General features: G+C 36.3%; 1 protein-coding gene across 3 annotated transcripts in view; it reads left to right on the top strand.

Moving 5' to 3' along the window:
* Window positions 1-412, top strand: part of cfap20dc (CFAP20 domain containing) — a 40,621-nt gene extending 40,209 nt beyond the window's left edge. For all 3 annotated transcript variants that reach the window (XM_016671263.1, XM_016671246.1, XM_016671266.1), the window contains one exon: window positions 249-412. In XM_016671263.1, the coding sequence (XP_016526749.1) occupies window positions 249-367 (119 nt within the window). In that variant the 3' untranslated portion in view covers window positions 368-412. The remainder of the gene's footprint in view (window positions 1-248) is intronic.
* The last annotated feature ends 16,095 nt before the right edge of the window (window positions 413-16,507 follow it).

Genomic DNA, 16,507 nt, shown 5'->3' with positions numbered 1-16,507 from the left:
TCTGAAGGTCACCATACAAGCTGTATTCTATTAAAAGTTGACAGAGTAGACCTTTATTCGCATCTGGCACTGCAGTGCTACTGAAAATACAAAAAAATAAATAAATAAATAAATAAAAACACAACAAAAAAACAAAAAAAGACCCTAAATAAATCTGTGCAATCATGATTGGAATCAATGCTTTCTTGTTTCATTTTGCATGTTCTAAATATGAGGTTTTCACTGTGGTTTTCTTGGCTTTAATACAGGAGGGGGTAGCATGGTGAAAGAAGAGGAGAATGGAGATGAATATTTGAAACTCCTCTATGATCCTTGCCTCAACTGCTATTTTGATCCTGAGTCAGGAAAGTACTATGAACTAGCTTAACTCAAAGCCCATTACCATCAGAATGAATAAATCACATTAACAGGAGATGAATTGCTTTGAGATTTTACTTTTTTTTTTTTTTTTCTCTGAGCTGAGCTTTATTGATCGGAAGTGAATTCCCTTTTCACCAAAACCCCTTCCTGTGTTAGCTCCTTTGTTCCTGAAAACTAACGTCAGCTTTGTTTTGCCATGTGTGGTTAGTCATGCTAGATTGTAAGGTATTGGGAAACTCTCTAAATCAAACACATGGCCCTTTGCAAGTGAGGACTCATTCACTTCTGATGACAAAGAGAGGCTTTTCATAAGTCTTGGCTTGGGAGTTAATATGGAAACCTTCTAAAAGAATTTCCCGGCGCTTCTTTTTAACGTTATAGTGTCTTAATATTTAAATAGTGAAAAGATTTATGTTTTTTTTGTTTGTTTTTTATTGAATGTATGCATCAAAACACATCAAAATCATCAAAAAATACATTGATGTTTTCATAGTATCTGAAATAAATTTGACTTAAAAAAATATGGTTCCGGTCTCTTGTGTTTGTTTTCTTTCTAATTAGTCAGAGCTATCCAAGAATACAAGAATGAAATGAAAGATGATTGATTTTAATACATTCAACTGGATTTAAGATACTCCAGGCTCTTTTCATGGTGTTTAACTGTAACTAGGAGTAGCAGCTGGTGGGCTGCTGATTAGACTGGCAGGCCTCACCAATTCCCCCCGCCCCAAAACACTTGTCACACCTGAAGCCATGGGGTATTGATTCACCATTTTTGTGGCTGATAAAATTACGGCACAAAATGAATCAAAAAAACGAAAGAAAAAAAAAACAATGTTTTTCTATTCTGTTCTACATGCACTGCATTTCAGTCAGTAAGCTTGAGTAGAAAGTGATAGCATGTGGACAATTGTTATTTTAACATAAAGTTCTGATGAGAAGCTAACATGCAGCCATCCTCGGCATGATGGCAAGTTGCGATTTCTTTGAGATTTTGTCTAATTAAGACAGATTTGCAATTATACATCCTGGCTGAAAATATACACTTATTCCACATATTCATATAAATGTACTTCAGCAGGGTTGAGAAAAGCCAAACACCTTTTGTAGCCGTCAACAAGGACTTGTTATGATTATTTCTGGATATTTGACCTTTTTTTCCTCATCAATCGATCTCGTTTATTATGCCATAGAAAGGGCAATTACAATGCACGGCAGGAATAAAAGCAGTCAGCCTTACATAGTGCCATACATTTATGAGACATAAAACCTTATTGGGTCGTACAAGATCATTAAGCAACTTTGTGACTCCAAGAACAAGTGAGTTTTTAATCTGTTTGCTCTATACCTGGGGAGAAGATACCAGCATCCAGAGGGAAGGAACTGGAAGCCATTACTGAGAGGGTGATCCTGTTGCTCTAACATCTATTTTTTTCTTTTACAGCTGGCTTAGTCTTATACATGTGAGTAAGGTCCTTCAGGTTTATTCCAGCAATTTTAGCTACATAATTTAATAATATTCTGAAGTCTAAACCCTGTAATCAGAAATGGAAGCACTCATTTAATTTGTCCGTTTCCTGGCACGGACCGGGCATTTTTACTAAGTTAATTCATTTACATTGGGGTTGAGGTGGGTGTACTTCCACAATCTTAATCATCAACCTGCTTTGTATTGTTTGTTTTCGGATCCTTATTGTTCTCCAACAACAGTTTTAACCTTTTGGGTTGTTGATTTAAAGTGAGACTGAAACATTTGATGACAGCTTTCCGTTTTAGGATTCCGTCCACTTGGTGAAAAGAACCAGCTAAGTTGGCATTCATTACAGTTAGCACTGTACGCCATTCTGGGTCTCCTCACACAGTTCCTGTCATTTTGTTCAAGAGGGCCAAGCTTTGTCTTGGTCTGATCATAACACTATCCTCCAGAAGGCATTTGACTTGTCCTTGTGGGCAGCTGCAATTTTTAATTCCTCTTTCATTTTTGAGGAGGCCTTTTGCTATCGGCCCCCCTATCAGTAAGTATTAATGTTAAAATGATTTTGCTGTGGAATTAATAGTTGGCTTTGAACTTGGCATTTCTTGCATTGTTAAATAACATGAGCAGTTTGCTTGTATCTGAGGGAAACTGAGTTAAAACTGGGAAACAACTTGGTGTACAAGTAATCCAGTGATCGTTAGCATGTGTAAAATAAAACATTTTTTGTAGAGAGAAAAAGAAAACACAGGCTTAGGTGCTCTGGGAATAGCACTAACCTTAACCCGATTGAAAAAAGCAGAGGTTATATTTAAAAAGAACAGGAGCAGGCCTTGAAACCACACCGTTTAAATTATTTCCACTACCTATGATAAGAAGTGTGGTCAAACATCTCCTCCAAAACCTTGTTAATGATTACAAGCAGTTTGTTTTCTCTGCAACTTGCTGATGGATGTTTATCTAAATATTAGTGCAGCATCATGTATGCATTTGTTTTTGTTTTATTTTTTTTTTTTTATATATATATATATATATTTCTTGTGTGGATTAATGAAACTAATTCCTGTTTTTTTTTTTTTTTTTTAAATCATCGATGTTGTATAATAATTTCACTGTAATATTATTGGTAAAATCCATTATTAAAAGACACAATTTAATGACTTTGATGCCCATAATGACTGCATGTGAACTTCCATCTGGAAATATATTCAGCGCAACACCCAGGTTACGATATTCAGTTTAATAATTCATTGTTTCAAGTTAATAGTCCTGACCTCTAACAAAACTTTGGAAACAGAGTTCAGTAATTTTGATTTCTAATGCTCTCATAACTTACAAAATACAGGTAGTGGAAACTGTGCTGCAGCACGGATGTTAAAAAGACATTGAATGTTACATAAGGAGCTGTCATAAATTAACTACAGGTCATACATTTTAAACATGATCTCAATGTTTTATATCATAATTCATGACTGAGTGGGATATGTCCAGGGATTACCTGCGAGTTTCGCCTCCTTGGTTTCAAGCATAAGTTTGGGGGTCACGATGACAACATCCCATGGTTCTCAAACTGTGGTACAGCTGCCACTGCAGGTACTTGACTGCCTAGAGTGATACTCACAAAAAAGATATTATTTGGAAACATATTGTAATAAATGTAATGTCCAACTACCATGCACCAATAACCAAACACTTTACTAATTATTTCTGTTAAATTGATAACTGGCAACATTTTCATCTACTCTTGCGTAATTCTGTGAGCTTGTATGACTGTGATGGATGGGTGTTCAGACAGAGCCGGGTTCTGCTGCGGGTTTCTTTCTGTTCCAGATTACAACCACATGCTCATTCATTCACGACTTGATGGAATCTGTGAAAATAAACTGTTTTACTATTTGGCAAAATAAACTTTACTGTGTTGTGTAATGACTGAAATTTAATTGTGCATGTAGCTTGATGAATTTGAATCTGTCTAAAGGACTGAATTGTTTTGATTTTAAATTTCAGAAAATGAATTGCATGTGTCTGTTTTGCAAAATTGTTTAAGATATTTGGTATTTTGTGCTTCTTGTACTGTTGTTCTATTTCAAATGGTACTTCTCAGAGTAGTTATACTGCACAGTATTTAATTTCTTCTATTTCCTGAATAATATTTGCAGTAACTCTTATTGTAAGCTATATTTTGGCTAATGTACCAACTTCTGGTCACTTAACTGGATAATGAACAATCATGTTTTAACCAACAATGCACAGATACACCCACACACCATATGGCGATGTCAGAATCCTGGCATGGACAGAACATTCCTGGTTCTCAGGTTATTTTCTCTCTGCCAAGTCTGCTGTGGCATTTGGAGGGCAAGTAAGTATACAGCATATCTTGTCAATGGGATAAGTCTACACCTGTGAGACTAGGAAGCTTAGATTTCCAGCTACTTTATTAACTTCGCTGAAAATGTTTCAACCAAATATTCAGCAAACACCAACACACATCTAGATTATTTTAAAAAAATGCAAAATTATATTTGGAAATGTGTTTCTTTGAAGTTTTTTGTTTGGATTTCATTTATTTTTACTCATATGTATATATTTTTATCCTTTAAAATATCTGAATTTGAGCTTATTTATAGTAGCCTATTAGTTTGTCTCAATAAAATCCTTTTTAGCAAATTAAGTCATATGTTGTGACCAAACAAGATATGATTGTTATTTTATCAAATCTATTTTATTTATTACTTAAGTCACTTTTTGGACGCTTATCTTTTTTTACTTCCACTGGAGTAAAATCATATTGAAGTAAAGCTACTTTTGGTCGAGTAAAACTTTTAGCTACACGGCTGTACTTAGTAACTTGGTCTGACGTGAAAACTCGTTTCCAAGGTGCGTCATTAAGGGGCGTGGCAACAGGTGAGAGCTTTGACCAGGAACCAGGAAGTAAACAACGATGGCTGGCTTGGAAAACATTACGTGTAGACTTTAAAAGAAAACATTTTTACTAGCTAGTTTCACACTCTAAAAAAAAAAAAAACTGTTGGAACGGCGTTCTCTTTCTCTTTTGAGAAAGTTAGACAACATCGCGATGACAAAGTTTTAAAACCCAACTTTGAAGTTCTCCAGGATGTCAGCGCAACAGGTACATCTTTTAAAGTCTTGACCTCCTCCTGAGAGTAAATGACGTGTGTATTTTTGTCGTTAAATTTATTTGTAAAGTGTTTGGTATTGAATTCTGTATTCGTCGTTTGTTAAAAAGGAAAGCCACAGTCTATGAAGGGGAAATAGACTGCAAAGAGATTTTCCTCAGAATATTCTCGATCATACGCCAAATCGTCATTGTCCTCTCGCTGTTTGATTGACTGAGCTCTTATTAAATGCATTTTTTTTTTATTTTTAGGCGCAGAAACAGAAAGTGTTGTGATCCTCTCAGCAACTTTAGCTGACTCTGATGTAGGAATTACAAGTTTGCAGCCTCAAATGAGGAGGTGCAGCTGCTTGTTAAAACTCTAATTATTCGCATGTTTGGTAAATGTGTTGCTAAAGACAGCAAGAATTTATACGAATTAAAGAATTGGTGATAAATACTCTGTTCAGCTTCACTATAAAAGGTAAATTTGAAATTAATGAGAAGATAATACATTAATCAATCATTAAGTAAAGATTACTACTTGAATATGTGAAACTTCCATTATGTAAGCCTCCTCATTAACTCTACTGTTGAGCAGCATTTAAGTATTAATGATGCTCATTAATAATTACCCCTACATCAGTAGTGTTTTCTTCGTCTCTTGATAATACAGTTGCCAAGTAATTCATTACTCCAGAGAATACTCATCCTTATTTTTGCCCCCTTCAACTGAAGTGGCGCAACGTGGATGTTCCCTTATGCTCTTGTGTGTTTTAGCGAAAAACAACTGCTTTGTCACAGCTAAAAATGCATAAAGTCCCAATAATCCATGTTTTCGCTTGTCATGGCCTCGCTGACTAAGCTCAAACAGCATCATTTCATCATGATTTCATCAGTCGCTTTTATGACAACAAAATTAGCAAGACCTAAAAGGGAAAACTAAATCATGCATTGGAATATTTTACTTGTTGAGTCTAAATTATAAATACAAGTCGCAGACTAACAAGTAGATCAGTCATGATGATGTAAGGCTCAACGTACAGAAGCTTTTCATTCTAACGCAGCACTTTGCTTTAAAGACCAAGTTATCAGTGATGTAATGAAGGACTGCTTAGTATGCATCAGGACTTTGCAGAGTTATATATTATTACTTGGAGTGCAGGAAGATAGTACTTAGTTTGTCCAGATCCATTCGAAAGCATTATGCAAGCTCTTTGGTTTAAGCAATTATCAAGCCTAATTCCTAATTTGTGTCCTTCTTCATTTTTAATTAGCTTACCATTAGCCTATCATTAACACAATTGAATTAGGGGGTACACATCAAGTAATGTTTAACCAGCACTAAGTTCCTCATTTGTTTCTAATTTGTTTTCTGGTAAATACTCACAGTTTACTGTCCCCCATTATTTGTCTGCAAATACAGATGAATTATTAGTAAAATGGTAAAGCTTTATGTATGCATGTCTAGACAAGAATATAATCTCTGAAGAACCTACAACTTTCAATCTGAACAAAAACATAATACCTGTAGAGACACAATTGTACCCTAGAGTTAATCTCACACAAGTACTTTACAAATGTTTTTTTTTTTTAACCTTTCAACCACAAATGTCAGCGTGTTTTACTAACGTTTTATATGAAGGATCATTGTTGTGAAGTGTAATAAATATTAATTTAGTATTAGTTCATATGAGTTAACTTTTAGTTTGTCATTATCGCTTGTGGTGAATTACTAGTCACAACCCAGGTCTGACAGAGGAGACATATTGAAAGAGGTTCTCTTGTCAGGTGAAACTGGATCTGCGCAATATACTGAATTGTACTTGACAATATGTACAATATCAATTAATAAAAAATCACACTACCACCTTACAACATTTATTGTACCATTTCAAAATCTATTTATAAAAACTCTGCTTTCCAATAGTATATTTACCTAAGCTACTGCAATGTTGTTCTACTCTCCACAACTCGCGTAGAGTTTGGTGAGGATATTGTAATGATGGAAAAGAAAGAGAAAATACAATAAAATGTGGGTTGATCATAACTGATATCCATTTGCCTTCGTTCAAAACGCTTTAAAGGAAGAATGCTAACATTATCACCTTGAACACACCACTTCCACAGTGGCACATGGTAGTGGCAGCATTATTATGTGGGAATGCTTTGGTTCGGTTTACCAAATTGCATTATCCACCTATAAACATAGCATACACTTTGATGACTACAAGTACATCCCACCGTTTACTTATTTAAAATATTTGATATTTTCTCCTTGCGTCTCATCGTCCTTATGGAAAAGCCAACAAAATCCACGTGCAGAAATTCCCCACACACTCTTATTCCATGGCCCCTCTCAGAACCTATAAATGGTTTCCAGACCTCCGGGGAAACATTTGTCTTAACACCCTGCAGAGGAACAGAAAAGACAGGTGAGTAATCACATTCTAGCATTTTTAAGCAGCTTCTTTGCACTTCCCCTTTTACGTTTAGACTTCACACAAACATTTGTCTGGGTTTTACTGAACACTAGACCTTATTTGCTGCAAGTAACAATTCTTTTCCCCTCACAGACAACCATGCTTCCTAATGAGGAGCAGCTGTGCAGAGCCTGGAACAAAAGGCTACATGCTAATTATTGAAATGCTCAATAACTATTCAATAAATGGTTAAAACGTCTAGTGTGGATATTGCTATTGAGTGTAAATCCATTACTAAGTGCAGTGCTAAACAAGGTACTAGTTAAAATGTTTTGTTTTTTTTAAAGTTCAAAGGTTCTTTCAAAGGTCTGTACAAGTTACCGCTCCGGATTTGGTCCCACTAATTAAGACTTCTTCATTACAGGTGTGAATATTTTTCCAAGACCCCGAACACTACCAATTAGAAAAACAACGCTAAGTGATGCGTTACAAGTGTCACACTCCCATCCGGCCTCGTCTGTGTTTCACTGTTTCTCGTGTCTGACGCCGCCACACGTGATAAATTGTTCCTGCTGGGTCTGTTGTGCTTCGGTCACGCTCGCTGTGCTTTCTAATTATTGCTGCAAACCCTAATACTTACTAAGTCCACATTACGAAACGATCCCATGCACAGCCCTTGCTTTAAACACACCAAGGAATAATAGATGATTTGTATGATTAGTGATGGTCCAAGAAAGTGTCACTTTTTTTTTTTGTGCTTACTCAGAGATTCACAACCCCGCTGCGGAGCTTTCGCTATGATTTATAACCCATGGCTGTTCAGCTGTCATATCTCCTGCGTGTATTTCCTTTTTATCTGTGCTACACATCATGAACCGAGCTGTTAGGTTTATGGGCTCTTTAACTACCCCACTGTTACATCTTATTGGATTCATTTGTCTTTTTAGGCCGGGTTAAGGCTTCACCCTGGCATTATTGCATCGGTGATCCTGGTCTGCGCGGCGGCAGTCGCTGCTGCCATATTGATCATCCGAAAATACTGCTTCCCAGTCAAGTAAGCAGGCTTGATTAATGAGCCGTGGCGTGATTATTTTAAACCATTAACGCAGGAGAAACTCATCAGCCTGTACTGTCACGTAACTTCATTCCAGTGAGGCGACGTACAGATACTCTTTGCTGCAGCGCATGGAGGATCAGGAGTCGGCGGTGACAGAGGAAGATGGCAACAGGGGGCCCTCCACTGTGGGAGAGGAGTCAGACGAGGTCAGTGCATTGTGGCATCTCTGACTGTAGCTTTCACTCTTCTCTGTCCCCCAGCACAAGTCAACACAGCCATAACCTTCCTCATCTCATGCAACCTCCCTTTTTTTTTTTTTTTCATCTTGTGACAGGAGCTACTAGAATAAATCTCCAACTGGGACGCAGCCGCACTGACTGGAAAGGAGTTCATTATCGACGGATTGTGCGGTACAAAGGCCTGCAGCTGACTATTATTTACAGACGACCATTTTAACTTCCTGCTGCTCATCTTAAAATGTGAGGTTCAATACAGAACAAGACAAGACTATGTTACAAACTCCCGTATTTGAGAAGCTGGAACCATCTAGTATTTTTTTTTCTTTGAGATTTAACTTGGGTCGGTTAATTTTTACCAACACCTTCTGATTGATCTACAGAGGATCAGATAATAGACTTGTTTCACCTGCCCTGTGGACTCATCATTTATTTAAATTCCACCCAGACTTTTATCTTTTGTTTGATGTGAGGTATTGATCCCCAGTTGCATCGTAGACTCCCACGAGTTTAGTCAGTTTCTATCAGAGAACAGATACAGCTCAAGTTGACGCCTTTGAAGTGACACCGAGCTGTCGATAAGCATTAATCCTTGACCTTGTTTTTACCTCCGGCTACTGTAGGACCTTCTGATAGGTGAAGGTTGTTCCTGCAGGCATAACCCAGGGCTTAAAGAAACTAAAAGCACCATCTCTGTCTTTCATTGTCAGTATTCTTCTAAAATGTGCAACAATAGAGCATAAATTAAATATTTATTATCAGAGGTGGCAGGGAAAGATGGGCAAAATATCAGACTGCCTGCCTGTGTTTTTAGTGAGTTTATTTCTGCAGTTGATTTAGAAGGAACGCATTTTAATATTTTACTGCTCATCAACTCAAATTCTTTTAACTTTTGCTCAATTTTTTGTTGTAGGCATCCGCTTACAACAAGGCTTGGTTTTTTTTCTGCTTTTGTGAAATAGAGATAAGTAACACTCCACTGTGCAAATTCTTTCTTTTCTTAAATTAAAACATTTGTCTGTTGACCAGGGAATTCATTTTTTATGTATCTTTAGTGTTATTGGAGTTATTTGTCTTTGGTTAGACTTCAGCATCTTGCCTGCTGTACTGTCACACCGAAGCTCTTTATTGAAGTTGAATGTCGCCACTGTGACAACATCCCTGCTTTGCAGATTGTCGTATTGAAACTGAGAGCATACAGAAAGAGACACCGCAAGCTCTAAAATTAATTTAATTGGAAAATTGAAAAAAAAAAATAAAAATGCCTTGGCACACTGGTGAAATTAGCTAAGAATATTGGGCATGAGTAATGCATTTTTTAAAATGATATTAATTGTTAAAAAAGACCAAGTTGTTTTGAAACTACTACTTTTCAAGGCCAGAGTACCTTTTTTGCCGTTGTTACTAACTATTCCTGTACTGATGAGGACTGCTATCATAGTTTTATCAGAAAACAATTACAAAATGGGCCACAGACGAGATGCGCGCTGATTTTCAGGACACGTAACCTCTCAACCTCATAGATTTATTGCTTTGGCAAACATATATGTACCAGCGATCAATGTTAAATCAGAGTAGGTGTCTTCAGCACCAGGATTTGTGGTAGACTATGTTCACTGTGCGTCTTCCTCCCAGCTGTATGGACAGGTTTTGTTTCAAGACACAAATATACAAAAGTGAATAGTTTCGTATTCTGAACTTAAAACATGTTTGATGTTGGACTTTTTAATGGGAACTAAAAATAAAAAAAGAAGGGGGGAAATTAAGATTATGGTTTGAATGGTCTTTTCTATCTACTGGTACGTGTTAAGGTAAAGGGTTTTTCATAAATAATCGAATACTTTCCTGCATCCCTTAAACATGCCTTCAATAAATTTAGAAGAAAACGTTTTGTTGGTTAATAGAGAGAAGCTGTCGTTTCTTGAGTATTGTTATATCACTGGGGCGGCTATATTGTAGGAGCAGCTTCCATCAGTGGTATAACACTTTAAATCCCTGTTGTTGCCGCTTCACGTCTGTCTATCTCTTATATAAATTCTGAGAGTAGTCCGCCGTTTGCACACCTCAAGTCTAAGAAAAGCGGACAGGATTACCTGCATGGCCACAAAGCAATTTTCTGCTGTGAATTGGGGTCAAACCCAAAACGTGCTTTATTCACTTAAATCACTACAACCGTGTACTACACATAAGTGTTTCGAACTTGAACATGCAAAACAACATCTTTTTTCAGAAGTGAGGAAATTAAACTAAACCACGTAATGGGTTAAAAATGGCTCATTATAATCCGTTTCAAGAGTATGCAACATTTAGACTATTTTCACAGTTTCACAGGGAGGCGGCTGTTATATTGCTCTCTTCAAACCCACCAGACTCCGTTGGAAAGAGTGATAATTTTACCTCACAGATCACATGGGTTTCATCTCACACAGAGGGAATCAATCTTCAGATCTAAGCCTTTTGTGTTGGAAATCTGAGTTGTTCTTAACACAAATGATCTGTAAATTATAGTGGCATTCCTTCCCCTATGTGCATCAGGGTACAATTGTTGTTGTTTTTTTTGTTGTTGTTGTTGTTTTTTGTTGTTTTTTTAATCAAAGGAACATTTTAACCTTGATGATTTATGACATAATGATATGATGGAAAAAAAAAAATTGCTGAACAAGTTGACGTTTTTCTTCATAAATGTTTTTCTTATCGGGGTCTTTACATGAAATTCACACCAAATGTCTGTAAGCATTTGCTTTCCACACATGTAGAAACACAAAGTTCAAGATTTTTTAACAAATTAGTCCATAACCTAAGTGTGACAAATGCATGAAGTCAAGGGAAATTATTGGACAAGTTTATGGAAACGTGTTAAATAGTTAGAAATGCAGCGTTTGGAATCGGCAACTTCAGGAGCCTTCAGTGCTGAGAAACCGATCACTTGTATTATATATATATGTACAGACGTAATTTTAAGTCACAAACTCTCCAAATCCTTAAGATGAAGTTTTGATCTTTTATCTCTGATTTTAACGTTTTTTCCACTCTTTTACAATTGGATTGAAATCGTGTGATTGACTTGGTCCTTTTAGCCTCTTTATTTTCTTTCTCTGCAATCAATCGAGTTTCCTTGGCTGTGTGTTCAGGATCATTGTGTTTCTCAGCGAGTTTCTAAAGTGGCACTTTTTAAGGTCTGTCAGCGTGTTGACTCCAGCCCCACACTTCTCTGTTCATATGATGTCTTTGTCACTTGTCCTTCAAAACATGAATGCCTACATCCTTTTTCTTCAGAGGGGAGTTTTGTTTAGTGACTCTGCATAGAGGCCATTGCTGTTCAGTGTGTTGGATGTTGCATTCATGGGAAAAAACAAAATCCATATCTTCCAAGTATTTCTGAAACTCACCGGTCTTTGAATGTTGAGAAAGTTTTCTTATTATCATTTTATCCCCTTTGTCACAAATCTTGTGAAGAACCCCTGGTTCTCGGTGTGGACAAATTATGTTCTCTCCTCTTCTGGATTATGGCCTCAGTGCTGCTCACTGGAACATTCAGAAGATTAGAAATATGTCTGTAGCCAGAGCCAGCAGTATGTTTTGCAATAATATTGTTGAGAGCTCTCTTTTCTCCTACCCATGATGAGATGCTTTCGTGATACCTTGGTAATTGGAAACATGTTTACAGACCATGACTTTGGACTAACCCAGCTGATGCTACTTTGAACTGATGGGGAGCAGGATTGCTCTATAAATACTGTCAGCTGTTTTCTTGGCTCTCCGTGGCTTTTTGCTTGTTCCTTTGCTTAACGTGTTCAATCGTTTTTCCATCACGTTCCACTTTATTGCACATTACGTATTTTGCTTTGATATCTTTGGGAATTATTTGGGTTGTTTCCAATATTTGATGTGAATTTAATGCCAGTGGCCCCCAGTTAGAAATGTATTTATGGTGAAAAATATTTGTCTCCAGTGCTTTGATTGAAAAGAATTGAAAACGATGCCGGATTTTCTGGTGTCTATTTAATGTTGATCAGCTGTTTGTATTTGCACAAATGATACAAGACAAAGATAGCAACTAAATAATATAGCATAAGTACCGTAAAATGTGCCTTGTGAATAAATCAGCAGTATTTCCGTGGAAGTGTTAATAAGCTAAGCTAAAACTGAATATTTTAAATTCAAACAATGTTACAGATCTCAAACATATAACTTGTAGCAGAAATAAAATTAGCATCTCTCGCAAACTATCACATCTAAATTAGATGTTTTATTTTTTATTTTTTTTACTTAAGAAATGTAAATGATCTTCAGATAGAAATAGCTGCATTAAGAGGTGATCATCCACCAGCTGGCCATTTCCCCTTTGAAACTATTCTCCTTTCATTAACCCACTTCAGGTAAATTCTCTGCAGAGCTGCGAACCCAACAACCTTTAAATGGACGTCGGGATTTTGCATAACATTTTCTGACACCTTATCCAACAGAGAAGAAGGGGAAAAACAAGAAAAAAAAAAGAAATTGCACCTGTCAGGGAGTTTGGAGCAAACAACGTGATGCGGTGAGCGTCACAGGATGCCGGTGGCAGTTCATAATGAATGATTAATCAGAAATTGCTTCACTGTGTTTTGTTCCACACTCTGTATTCGCTCATTGTCCATGTGATCAGCAAATGAGAAAATAAAACCACACTGAGGTCTTCTGTCTCGTCTTTATTGGGTTTGTCATGTTGTTGTTCTGTTTTACCGTGAATGTGAATTGTTGTAATAATGTGAATACTAAATGCTCATACATTGGTGAATTGTTTGAGACATCGCATTGCTTATTAAACATATTTATCTTTTCAACTGGGCTCAATAGTGTTTGGCTTGTTCTTACTTCAAATTTTTATGTTAATTATATTCCTTATGTGAGAGATGTCTTTTTTTTAATGATCATTACTTTTTTTGGCTCACTTTTTTCAGTTGTTACTATTTCTTCTTCAAATTTTTAATTAGAATTTGACATTTCTTTCCACAGTTTTATTGTCTTTGACTCTTTGAGTTCCCCTGGACCAGTGTGGCAGTGCACAAGGGCCCCCTTTTGATTCTCTCTGGTATTACACCTTCATTTTGTCTCATTTTAATTTTATGATGTAAAGCTAAATATTAAATTAAAATGTAGTCATTCCAGAAATGAACTTGATTGCATGAGGGAACACACACAATCTAAACGATAAATTAAATAAAGGATGCACCCTTAGTGCCTCTCTATAAGACCGGCTTTTCTCTGTTGAGGATTGAGAGTAGACAATTTCACAGATTAATGTCCTTGCAAATATAAATGGTTTTAAAGAAAAAAAAAATGGCACAATCTTAAGGACTTATTTCCTGGAATTGTGTTAAGTCGAAATCTGGTATTCCAGTATGATGTAATAAATTCTATTAATTTTTGTTCAGATCAAAGATGAACATGGCTTCTAAGTGCCAAATTTGGTTATATTTTCTTTAAAAGTGTACATGTGAAAATATCTTTGGCATTTTTAGCCTCTTTAAAGAGTAACTAAACATGTCCACAATAGTGAATGTGATTCCTGTTTTTTTTTGTTTGTTTGTTTTTTTTTTTTATTAGGGTGTTTTACAATATTTTGCAGCAGCTGTATTGGCATCACTGGTAGAGATGTGTAAAAATTAAGAAATTATAGCAATATAGTTTCAAACTGCATCATAGCCCAATGCATAAAATAAGTGCATGTTTTTGATGGAAAAATTTACATTTACTACATAAATAAATATATTTTTAATACGTGACACCTTATTACTGGTTAAAAATAAAAAATCTTCATCGAAGCAGTAGTTTCCTTTTCCATCCATGACTTACTTTTTCCCTGGGGCATAAATATTGTGCGACACAGAGACATTTCTATGAGCCCCTCTTCAAAATGGGAAAGACAAGTCAGCACCTGATTCAAATAAGGCAGATGTTTGTTGATCTTTATTGGTTGAAAATGGCAGTAAGAAACTAGCAGCATGCCTTTGCAGAGAGTAATATTTAAAATGTTTGAAATATCAGGAAATGTTAGAAGCAAAGCCGGACTTAAAATACTGTGCTTTGCAAATGCACTCATGCCACTCTGAATTCCCCAACATTTATTATATTACTCTCAAACATGTCAGTGTCTTGTACTAAAATTTTGTGTTATCAGCTCAATGCGTATTTTAAACTATAAGTCTTATGAATGGATTGCAACATATTTTGCACAAACTTGTCTGAAAAGTGTGCCGCCACCCGGACTTTGTTAACTCGCAGTAAACTGCAGTTACGGACGTAAAGCGCTGGCCGTGTGTCTCCACCTTTAGACAATGAAATCCAAATTCTTGAGGTATTAATCGGTTTGAAAAATCCTAATGCCCAACCATAATAACAGAACTACAAAAGGAAACATGTTGCACTTAATCTGGTCACTGTTTAAATCCCAAATAAAAAAGAAAATAAAAAATAGAAATAGTAAGAAAGTCTCACCAAAATTTTATTATGAGCAGACTGGAAACTGCGGGTTCTTATCACTTTGCATTTTTTGGTAGTGTGTTTCAACTCTTCAACAAGATGTTGACTGGCAATTGTTTCTGTAAAAACATTGTACTCCTCGTCTGCACACACTGTCATTTTCTCGCTGTCTGCATATAGTTTTTGTTCCGGTGTTTTGCCATCTGTACATAACTTTCCTTGCCCTGCCATCTGGAGATGCAGATTTTCATTCTACATTCTGCGCTGTCACTCTTATGCCTCTTTGCACGTTTGGAATGGTCTTTCTGTCATTGGTCCTTCCAACTCACACATTTGTGTTTCATTTAGTTTTATTCATTTAGAAGGTTGTCACTAAATGCTCATGCTAAATACAGTTATTAGGTGCACAGGAAGAGGGAAAGTCCAGCCTGTCTGCTCTGAGGGAAAGTCATCTCTTTCCAAACCACAAGAAAGTCTTGAAGCCAGTCCCAAGTCCCTAACTTTGAATTTTAAGTCTTAAGCAGCTGATTTGATCAATAATGCAATATAAATCCATCACATCATTTCCTGTATATCTACACATTTGGCATATTTTGTTTCTGTTTAACCACCTCATAACTCCTGTAAACAAATGCAATGACCTTTTATTTATTTTTTCCTCTCTAATGCCATAGAGCAAAATATAGCGTCTATTCATGCTTCTCTTCTGTAACTTCACTGTATGTTGTGTCAGACGGAGGGATTCTGATTCAGAAGATGTTTAAGGTACATCGGTGAAGATTTTCAACTGGAAGTGAAGTCACAGGTGTTGAAGTCTGAATCATGCCCTCAGTCTTTAGGGATATCATCAAGTCGAATATGGAGTCATTAAATGTGTTACTCGGGTTTGAGTTGATTCCAACTCATGCGATTCAAGTCCACAGGTCCAGGGAACTGCAGCAATCAATAATGTAATAACCTGCCACTCCTGTAATAAGGCATCATGGCCAACAGGGTGATAACATTTCCCCAGTAATGTGATAAGTTATCACGTTTTTTTGGCCAGTATTCTGAAGATAATTTAAAAATGTAGGTCGTGTGATCTCTCTCTCCGCATTCTAGCACATTTTACACTGAGATTTAAATACCAAATGAACTTCGCGTTCGTTCAATAAATCTCACTCCACACAGAGAAATTATATGAGCAAAAAAAGCTTTCAAACCATTTGTACAACACAAGATTCTCCAACACGGATTACAGTTATTAATTAAAAAGACTGAATGCTGAATAGTATGTAACCTTGACGAATGAATATGAAGTTTATGTCATCCATCAAGCCTATTTTATATGAGCTCCACTGCAAAAAAAATCTCTTACTTTCAATAAATTATCTT

Source organism: Poecilia formosa, unplaced genomic scaffold (assembly GCF_000485575.1).
Source record: "Poecilia formosa unplaced genomic scaffold, Poecilia_formosa-5.1.2 Scaffold2, whole genome shotgun sequence".
Lineage (NCBI taxonomy): Eukaryota > Metazoa > Chordata > Actinopteri > Cyprinodontiformes > Poeciliidae > Poecilia > Poecilia formosa.
This window is presented reverse-complemented; position numbering and strand designations above follow the sequence as displayed.